We start from the raw sequence: 10,939 nt of genomic DNA, 5'->3' as shown, positions 1-10,939 counted from the left end.
ACAATGGTGTGCATTCCTTGCATTGTCATTCCTGTTCTGCTCTGGGTCTACAAAAAGTTCCTGGAACCATATATATACCCTCTGATTTCCCCCTTTGTTAGTTGTATGTGGCCCAGGAAAGCTATACGAGAATCCAATGATAAAAACAAAGGCAAAATAGACTGTAAGGTAAGAACACTAAAATGCCTTGAATAAGGGGGCGTGGGGATGCAGGATGAAATACTTGGCTTTTGGAAAGGCAAGTTCTTCCAACCAGAAGTTTCATTAATGTGTCTAAATTTCCTTCTTTTTTAAAATAGAGGTTTTGGATTTTTATTTGTAATTAATGTTTGCTTTAAACTGAGGTTTTAAACTAGTCCTCTGATTTATGCATTTGCTTCTTGCTTTATGGCCAAGATAATAACCAGTATTTCCTGAGTGGTAAATAGTTAATAAGTAACAAGAGATGATTCTAAAATAAGCCAAGTTTCACTGACTGATAACTTTGATAAGAAATTTAATCGGTAGGATCATAGAGGTTTGTTTTTTTTAAACAAAATGGAGTTATTTTTTAAAATGAGTATTTAGACAACTCTGTTGTCTTTAGTGTTGGTGATTGTTAAATACAACTTTGTGTTCAACTGCACAAATTTAGCCATCCTGCACATTTCTAGAAGTAGTTTTTTCATTTTGAAGTTATTGTCTGTTTTTAAAGAGACTGTCTCTTAAAATGTATGTCTGTTTGTTGTAATAATATCTAAAGTGGTTTTTCATTTTAGGGTGCAGACGTAAATGGATTACCGACAAGAGGACCAACAGAAACCTCTGACGAGAAGAAAGACTAAAGTGATGGTCCCAAAGGATCTCATTGTTTGAAAAATGGATCTGATAGTATGAAGCACCTTCTTTGTACTTGTCTCTGATCTTTTTCCCTGAAACCAGAATTTGAGTTAGTTTAGATATTTACCTGACACTAATCAGGAAATACCTGGTATTTGTATTTAAAATGTAGCTAGTTATATTTAATGACCTCATTCCTGAGTTCCTTTTTCATTAAAGTAGCTTTCATTTCTTTTATTGCAGTTTTAAAAATAAGAATAAAGAAAAGGTTCATGCCAGTAGACACTGTTACTAAATCAGTCCCTAAAAATCCTTGGGCCTCTAGCTTTTATTCAGTCTCTTCAAATTTGAGGAGTATAATTTTACTGTGAAAGAGTGCAGTGAGACTGTGCAGTGAAATGAAAGGTAGTTTTTGGAGATGATAATGACTTGAAACATAAAGATGCAATTACTGTCTCACTCAATGGAGCAGCTTATCTGTGAGAGTAGTAATTACTGTTTATTGCTCTGAGGAAGATAGACTAGACAGGGAAATGGGGTAACCTCTCTGAAAAATGGAACATCTTTTACATAGATGGCTAATGTATATTATAAAATTTTAATTTTTGTCGCATTCCTTCTGTTCCTACGAAAGTATTAAATATTCAGTTTAGCTTGTTGTTCTTTTTTCTTTTAAAATATAAATACTTAAAAGTAAGATTTTTTTAACCACTTCAGAAATCAGGATTGTAATAATGTGATGGCATCCGGATAGTTATGGGGCAGCGATATTTTTTTTCTTCTTTTTTTTTAAAGTTTAGATTGTATCAGTTATTTTGTTCCATAATAAGACACCAAAATTCGTGGTTTTCAGCAACAGTGATGTGACTGGACAGTTGTTTGCTGGTCTGGGCCTCTCCACATGATCTTTCATCCCTAGACCTCTTCATTTTAGTGTAAGGATGTATAAATATTCAAAGACGATGAGACATATCTTTATAGAATATTTATTTTCACTGAAGCAAGGAGAAGTTAGGAAGGACTCCCCACCTTGGGTCCCCAGTGAAGTCCTGGGTCCTAACTGAGGCTCTGTTAAGCTGTGTCTGGTCAAGTCATTGATCCACCTTGGACTTCCTTTGATATAAATGTGTTTCAACTTTTCTGCCCCAGCCTACCTGAGGGATAAGATAAATTCTCATTAGCAACTAAATCCAGTTGATTAGTTTGTTTTTTAAGGTATTAAAACTATATTATGAAAATAGCAGATGTTCATAGTAGAACAATGCAAGGGCAGCTTAAATGAAAAGTTAATGTTCTTTCTCTACTCTCATTCCTTTGTTCTAGCTCCACAGATGTAACCACTATTAGCTTTTTGTATAGCCTTCTAGCAACTTTCTTAAAATATATCATTTTTTAAAAATCAAATAAGGTCTATAATGTCCTTACTCCCATAGTCCCCAAGGGCTTTACTCATTTAGCTGTTGCTTTTGTTTAGGATTTATCTTCATATTTTAAGTGATAACATGTATACTGCAGTTTTTGGAGCCATCAACTTTAAACATTATTGACTTCCTGCCATGGTTGAGATATAGCTGTTTTACACTGTAGTCCCTGTGCTTCTCCCACACATCCTCCAGATATGTTTTTTTTTTTTTTTGCGGTACGCGGGCCTCTCACTGTTGCGGCCTCTCCTGTTGCTGAGCACAGGCTCCAGACACGCAGGCTCAGCGGCCATGGCTCACGGGCCCAGCCGCTCCGCGGCATGTGGGATCTTCCCGGACCGGGGCACGAACCCGTGTCCCCTGCATCGGCAGGCGGACTCTCAACCACTGCACCACCAGGGAAGCCCTCCAGATATGTTTTTGTAAATTTTGGTTAAGTCATTGATCAGTGTATATATCATTATGCGTGCTCCAGATGTTTTCCATTTGTTCCTCCAAATCTCTGCTCCCTCACCCTACTCTCCTGCTCAAGAAAACTGTATGCACTACATCAACAGGCTTCCTATGGCCTCTGGGATCGGTTGGTTTGGCCAGTGGTATCTGCAGCAGGAGATGGGAGGGAGTGAAGGAAAGAGTGAGGTCAGGTTATTTATTCCCTCGGCTCCTTCCCTTCAAGGTCTCTTCAGGTCAGATGCGTTCCTCAGCCAGAAGTCACTGTACCTCATGGTGACCAACTCCACATGACCCCTTTCAGTTTCCACTAATGTCTCCCTTTCCTTGTCTTTTTGGGCCTAGGGTTGATGGCATCTTACTACTGGCTTTGGGACACTGCTTTATCTTGAGCATACCATCTGCTTCTTGCTGGACACTGATAGGATGAGCAGGTGACTGCTGCTCACTGCATAGACTGTGAGTGTAGTGCGATTGAGTTTCCCTTCACTTAGAGTATTGCTTGCCTGCAGTTACTCATTACCTTTTTCTCCCGTACAGTTCCTCCATTGACTAGTTGTTGCCCAGGCCCGAGGCACAGTGGCAGTCCTTGGAACTTTTCTTCACCACTCCTGTGTTGGATCTCTTGTTCCCTGGATCCCATATCTTCCTCTGTTGGTTTACTCCTTCATTTTTCCTGTAGCATACGAGTTTTTCTAAGTCAGTACTCTTAAAAAGTTGAGATGGATAATTTTGAAAAGTGATCCCCCAGGTCACTCCAGTTCATTTAAACCTACCTTCCTGAGAATCACTGGTCTTCTAAGGCCTTTTCTGCTTCTAGCAGTCTCCCACTAGAGCACTGGTTCCCCATCTTGTATTTTCACATACTAGTAAAAAAATATTTTTAAAAAAGTTGAGGGGGCTGCTACACCATTACCAACTTTATTTTGCCAAGCGGGAATGTATTAAAAGGCTGTGACTTATTATCGCCATTATTTCGTAAAAGAAGACATTTTGACACCAAAAGAGTGAAGAAGAACATGGGAATAAAGGATAATAGTAGCCCATTAGTGTGAATACGTTTACAAAAGATATCTTTGTTTTCGTGAGAAATTCACAATTTTGTCCATATTTTTCTTTTTCTTTTTTTTTTTGTCAAAAGCTTTTTCTGCATCTCTTGAGATGATCATATGGTTTTTATTCTTCAATTTGTTAATATGGTGTATCACATTGATTGTGTATATTGAAGAATCCTTGCATCCCTGGGATAAATCCCACTTGATTATGGTATATGGTCCTTTTAATGTGTTGTTGGATTCTGTTTGCTAGTATTTTGTTGAGGATTTTTGCGTCTATATTCATCAGTGATATTGGTCTTTAATTTTCTTTTTTTGTAGTTTCTTTGTCTGGTTTTGGTATCAGGGTGATGGTGGCCTCATAGAATGAGTTTGGGAGTGTTCCTTCCTCTGCAATTTTCTGGAAGAGTTTGAGAAGGATGGGTGTTAGCTCTTCTCTAAGTGTTTGGTAGAATTCACCTGTGAAGCCATGTGGTCCTGGACTTTTGTTTGTTGGGAGATTTTTAATCACAGTTTCAATTTCATTGCTTGTGATTGGTCTGTTCATATTTTCTATTTCTTCCTGGTTCAGTCTTGGAAGATTATACCTTTCTAAGAATTTGTCCGTTTCTTCCAGGTTGTCCATTTTATTGGCATAGAGTTGCTCATAGTAGTCTCTTAGGATGCTTTGTATTTCTGCGGTGTCTGTTGTAACTTCTCCTTTTTCATTTCTAATTTTATTGATGTGAGTCCTCTCCCTCTTTTTCTTGATGAGTCTGGCTAATGGTTTATCAATTTTGTTTCTCTTCTCAAAGAACCAGCTTTTAGTTTTATTGATCTTTGCTATTGTTTTCTTTGTTTCACTTTCATTTATTTCTGCTCTGATCTTTTTGATTTCTTTCCTTCTGCTAACTTTGGGTTTTGTTTGTTCTTCTTTCTCTTGTTCCTTTAGGTGTAAGGTTAGATTGTTTATTTGAGATGTTTCTTGTTTCTTTAGGTAGGCTTGTATAGCTACAAACTGCCCTCTTAGAACTGCTTTTGCTGCATCCCATAGGTTTTGGATCGTCATGTTTTCACTGTCATTTGTCTCTAGGTATTTTTTGATTTCCTCTTTGATTTCTTCAGTGATCTCTTGGTTATTTAGTAATGTGTTGTGTAACCTCCATGTGTTTGTGTTTTTTATATTTTTTTCCCTGTAATTCATTTCTAATCTCATAGCGTTGTGGTCAGAAAAGATGCTTGATATGATTTCAGTTTTCTTAAATTCACTGAGGCTTGATTTGTGACCCAAGATGTGATCTATCCTGGAGAATGTTCCATGCGCACTTGAGAAGAAAGTGTAATCTGCTGTTTTTTAATGAAATGTCCTATAAATATCACTTTATCTGGTCTGTTGTGTCATTTAAAGCTTCTGTTTCCTTATTTATTTTCATTTTGGATGATCTGTCCATTGGTGTAAGTGAGGTGTTAAAGTCCCCCACTATTATTGTGTTACTGTCCATTTCCTCTTTTATAGCTGTTAGCAGTTGCCTTATGTATTGAGGTGCTCCTATGTTGGGTGCATATATATTTATAATTGTTATATCTTTTTCTTGGATTGATCCCTTGATCATTATGTAGTGTCCTTCCTTGTCTCTTGTAACATTCTTTATTTTAAAGTCTGTTTTATCTGATATGAGTATTGCTACTCCAGCTTTCTTTTGATTTCCATTTGCATGGAATATCTTTTTCTATCCCCTCACTTCCAGTCTGAATGTGTTCCTAGGTTTGAAGTGGGTCTCTTGTAGACAGCACATATATGGGTCTTGTTTTTGTATCCATTCAGCAAGCCTGTGTCTTTTGGTTGGAGCATTTAATCCATTCACATTTAAGGTAATTATCTATAGGTATGTTCCTATGACCATTTTCTTAATTGTTTTGGGTTTGTTTTTGTAGGTCCTTTTCTTCTCTTGTGTTTCCCACTTAGAGAAGTTCCTTTAGCATTTGTTGTAGAGTTGGTTTGGTGGTGCTGAATTCTCTTAGCTTTTGCTTGTCTGTAAAGCTTTTGATTTCTCCATTGAATCTGAATGAGATCCTTGCCGGGTAGTGTCATCTTGGTTGTAGGTTCTTCCCTTTCATCACTTTAAGTATACCATGCCACTCCCTTCTGCCTTGTAGAGTTTCTGCTGAGAAATCAGCTGTTAACCTTATGGGAGTTCCCTTGTATGCTACTTGTCGTTCTTCCCTTGCTGCTTTTAATAATTTTTCTTTGTCTTTAATTTTTGCTGATTTGATTACTATGTGTCTCAGTGTGTTTCTCCTTGGGTTTATCCTGTATGGGACTCTCTGTGCTTCCTGGACTTGGGTGGCTCTTCCCTTTCCCATGTTAGGGAAGTTTTCGACTATAATCTCTTCAGATATTTTCTCGGGTCCTTTCTCTCTCTCCTCCTTCTGGGATCCCTATAATGCAAATGTTGTTGTGTTTAATGTTGTCCAAGAGGTCTCTTAGGCTGTCTTCATTTCTTTTCATTCTTTTTTCTTTATTCTGTTCTGCAGCAGTGAATTCCACCATTCTGTCTTCCAGGTCACTTATCCGTTCTTCTGCCTCAGTTATTCTGCTATTGATTCCTTCTAGTGTAGTTTTCATTTCAGTTATTGTATTGTTCATCTCTGTTTGTTTGTTGTTTAATTCTTCTAGTTCTTTGTTAAACATTTCTCGTATCTTCTTGATCTTTGCCTCCATTCTTTTTCTGAGGTCCTGGATCATCTTCACTCTCATTATTCTGAATTCTTTTTCTGGAAGGTTGCTGATCTCCACTTCATTTAGTTGTTTTTCTGGGGTTTTATCTTGTTCCTTCATCTGGTACATAGCCCTCTGCCTTTTCATCTGTCTCTCTTTCTGTGAATGTGGTTTTTGTTCCACAGGCTGCAGGATTGTAGTTCTTCTTGCTTCTCCATATTTTTCTTTTTATTGTTGGTGAAGACTTTTTTTTAATAAATTTATTTAGTTTGGCTGCATTGGGTCTTCTTTGCTGTGCATCGAGCTTTCTCTAGTTGCTGTGAGTGGGGGCTACTCTTTGTTGCAGTGCACGGGCTTCAGTAGTTGTGGCACATGGGCTCAGTAGTTGTCACTCACGGGCTCTAGAGCGCAGGCTCAGTAGTTGTCACTCACGGGCTTAGTTGCTCTGCGGCATGTGGGATCTTCCCGGATCTGGGATCAAACCCGTGTCCCCTGCACTGGCAGGTGGATTCTTAACCACTGTGCCACTAGGGAAGCCTGGTTGGTGAAAGCTTACCACCTATCCTTGGACTGGACTTGGTGGCCACTGTTCTATACCACACAACTATTCTCTTGCCCCCAACCCCAAAAATCAATTCTGACGTGTCAATCTATATTATATATATGTTAAGTGTAGAGTCTAGGATTCCAAAGCTATACTCTTAAATTGTCTTAAAATATTGATCCCCTACAGAGTGATCACAGCTGCTTATACCTTGTAAGACCTTAGTGGGAATAATTGGGCAGAAATGGAGAGGAAGAGTGTGGACTAATCAGTGTGGACTTGTTTTCAGTGTTTGATTTTGATCACCTTTCGTTAGCATGACTTTTTAACTTACCTGGTTTTCAATAGCTTATTTTGCCCTAGTTAACTTTAACTGCATTTCCTGTCTCTGTGAGACGGGCTCGTTTTCTCAGATAGTTCTCTGAGGCTCACCTGAAAGACTTGGGTTTCGTCTCATCTTTTTCATTACTAAGTGGCCTTCCTAGGAAACAGGTGAGTCAGCACTTCCCCAAAATGACCACGTCTGATGTGTTGATCTACTCAACAGACTGATGGGATTGAAAAGAACTTTTACCCACTGATCCTAAGCCTCTTGAACTCTCTAAAGCTAAATGTCCTAGGTTCACTCATAATCAAAAGGAAAAAGACGAGGGAAGTTCCCTTGTGGTTTCCTCTCCGTATAGCTACTGGCTAGTTCTATCCGCAAAGCCATATTCATGAATATGATAACAGTTCCTTAGGAAAGAAACAAAGTCTATGGGTAGATGTATTTAAATGAAGTGAGAGGTTAAATTGAGAAGATATGGCTGTGAAGGGCAGTGTGTGGTGGAGTAGTTGCAGAGTATACTTAAAAACTCCAAATGTTGAGCTGGTATGGACCTTCAGATACACCTAACCCCATCCTCTCATTTCTACTAAAATGGCTCAATGGCCAAAAAAAAAAAAGTTAAAAGAGGTAGGCTAGATGCTGGAACAGGGCAGGTCTGCAGGACTGCCATGTACAGTTGTGCTATGTGCACTGCCCAGTTTCAGAGAGCACCATTCACACAGACAACAATGTAAATGATGCCCCTAGATCTATACATTGCACATCCACAATCCTACTCAGAGGTCCTGCTCCTGACATGTAAATCAGCAGATGAAGTTTCACACCTCCTTGGTGTATTCATTTTCTATTGTTGCTTAAAAAATTACCACAAACTTAGTGGCTTAAAACAACACAAATTTATTATCCCACATTTTCTGTAGGTCAGCCATCCGGGTATGACATGGCTGGATTCTCAGGGTTTCACCAGGCTGAAACCAGGACATTGAGGTTCTTGTCTGGGCTTCCAAGTTCACTGGTTGCCAGCAGAATTCATTCCCTTATGGCTGTAGGACTGAGGTTCCTACTTTCCTCTAGTCAGCCACGGACTGCACTTAGCTCCTAGAGGCTAACTGTGGTTTCTGGGCATCTGGCCCCTATAGGCAGCTCACAACATGGATGTTCACTTTCTTCCAGGGCAGGCAGAGCACCTCTTTGATTTCTAAACTTCTGGGACCAGCAGAGAAAATTCTCTGCTTTTAAAGGGCTCATGTGATTAAATCAGGTTCAAATAATTTCCCCAACTTAAGGTCAACTAATTTGGGATTAATTACATCTGCAAAATATCTTTACAGCAGCACCTAGTTTAGTATTTGATTGTTGTTTGGGAGAAGGTGTGCGTACATCAGGGGCCGGGAAGCTAGGGGGACCATCTGAGAAGTCTGCCTGCTGCACTTAGCCTCTTTGTTGACTGATGATTCTAGTCCTTCTATTCCTAGAATCCACTTTGGATTTAAATCTCATGGTCTCCACCTATCAGTGTCCCCAGGATACATGATTTTAAACTCTTCGGCATTTATAATTGTGAAATTTAAAGAGCTACTCAGCATAGTCTCATCTAATTTGATGATCAGAAATCATGTCAGAAGAGAGGAAGAGGAAGGCAGTTAGTGTATTTTACAGAAGAAGAAAGGCTCATAAACATATGGAGACACATGTTTCAGCAGGGAAATGCAAATTAAAACCACAATGAAACAACATCGGAATGGTTAAAATTAAACATCAAGAGTTGGGAGGATGAAGAACAGAAAGTGTTTGTATATACTGCTGGTGGGAGTGTCAACTGGTACAACTGCTTTGGAAAACAACTTGGCATTCTCCAGTAAAGTAGAACATGCACTTACACTGTGCCATTCCATTCCTAGAGTCTAGATACCAGAGAAAACCCTGTTTCTGTGTACCAGGAGATGTACAAGAATATCCTTAGAAGTGTTGTTTATGTAACAGCCCAAACAAAACAAAAAACCCACAAAAGTTCATGTAAAGTAGGAAGGATAAATAAATTGGTATATTAAAACCTTGTTATAATGCTTTAAGGAGAGTTCAAAGAATTCCATTATGTAAACTTTGGGGTAATATCATTTTGGGTTCATGAAATCATGGGGGCAAGCTTTCTTAGCTCACCTGATCAAGGGATCGAAAAGCCAGTCAGCAATTATTTTATGTCTAAATTCACAAAATATGTGTATACTGGAATACTATGTAGCAGTGAAAAATGAAAGAACTCAAAAGTAATTATGTTGCATGATGTATGAAGAGTGGTTACTTCTGGGAGATTGGAAAGAAGAACAAGTGAGCTTTCTAGGGTGCTGGAAATGTCTATCTCCATGTGATTGGTGGTTACACACATATATATTGAGAAGATACACATAAGAGAAGATTTAGATACAACCTTAACATTTGCCAGTTTACTATAGGCAAGTCAATAAAAAAGTAAATATAAAAGTGAATTCTTTGATGTATGCATCTACATGGGTGAATCTCGAAAAGTAAATTTGAGGGGAAAAAAAGCCACAAAATAATATATGCTGAATGATTTTTATATAATTCAAAAATAGGCAAAATAAACAGTATTACCAAAGTGGTAAAACAATTTCTAACAATCTAGAGAATAATTAGCATAGAAGTTAGGATGGTGCTTACCTCAGGGGAGAGAGATGCAATTAAGGAGAAGCACAGAGAGGGCTTTCTGGGATATTGCTACTGTGAATGAAAAATGTTGCCTGCCATATCAGTAAACAAGGGATGCTGCAGCCATCAAGCCTTCACATTACAGCAGCAACCCCCCACACACACCCCCAACACTGAGCCCTAAGGGAACTCAGGGTGGAGACAGGATGCCTGCCACCAAGCCCTCAGCCACTGCAACCACACCCCAATGGAACACTCTGAGGAGACTCAGGATGGAAAACACAGGATACTGGCCCCAGATAGCTGAGGTGCGTATCAAAGGAATGATTTCAATGAGCCCATACTTTTGCATCTCCCCATACAGAGAAAAGTGCTAAATTCATTAACTTGAGATGACTGGTTTTCTTTAATTAACAATAATCTTTTGACTACCTGTTTTTTGTAGCAAAAACTCCCATATATCCTGGCTCCTCCCTTCCCTCTTCGGAGCAGTCCCTCCAAGCTATCTGAGAGGCTGTCTTCTGGGTTTGGGTCCTCAGAGAGTCCACCGAATAAAACATAATTCTCTACTCTTAGGTTGTGCAATTTTTTTTAGTCGACACTACTATTTCTTAGTTGGGTAGTGGGTTTAACAATATTGTTCTTTAAGCTGTGTCCATTAAATATTTCCTCTCATGACATGTTTCACAATTTAAAAAACAGCAGCATGGGTCACCTTCCCAAACCCTTTACTTATCAATGCATCTTTCCTAGAGTTTAATATTATTCTACAACTAATACATTAATGTATTCTTATTGTAAAATATTTTTAAAATACAGATAGTGGGACTTCCCTGGTGGTGCAGTGGTTAAGAATCCATCTGCCAATGCAGGGGTCACGGGTTTGAGCCCTGGTCCGGGAAAATCCCACATGCTGTGGAGTAACTAAGCCCGTGCGCCACAACTACTGAGCGTGTG

The 10,939-nt window shown here is 38.9% G+C and overlaps 1 protein-coding gene across 1 annotated transcript; it reads left to right on the top strand.

Annotated features, from left to right (window-relative positions):
* LOC307062221 (UPF0729 protein C18orf32 homolog) lies at window positions 1-885 on the top strand. Its single transcript, XM_079717823.1, has 2 exons — window positions 1-168; window positions 759-885. The coding sequence occupies exons 1-2, from the start codon at window positions 4-6 to the stop codon at window positions 822-824; spliced, it is 231 nt and encodes a 76-aa protein (XP_079573949.1). The 5' UTR covers window positions 1-3; the 3' UTR covers window positions 825-885.
* Window positions 886-10,939: the final 10,054 nt, after the last annotated feature.

Source organism: Hyperoodon ampullatus (genome assembly GCF_949752795.1).
Source record: "Hyperoodon ampullatus genome assembly, chromosome: 13".
Lineage (NCBI taxonomy): Eukaryota > Metazoa > Chordata > Mammalia > Artiodactyla > Ziphiidae > Hyperoodon > Hyperoodon ampullatus.
This window is presented reverse-complemented; position numbering and strand designations above follow the sequence as displayed.

Bases quoted from the DNA above. Each gene is read 5' to 3' on its own strand.
- LOC307062221 (XM_079717823.1), top strand. From the start codon at position 4: ATGGTGTGCATTCCTTGCATTGTCATTCCTGTTCTGCTCTGGGTCTAC. The intron at 169-758 runs GTAAGAACACTA...TTTTCATTTTAG, and splicing joins AAGGCAAAATAGACTGTAAG to GGTGCAGACGTAAATGGATT.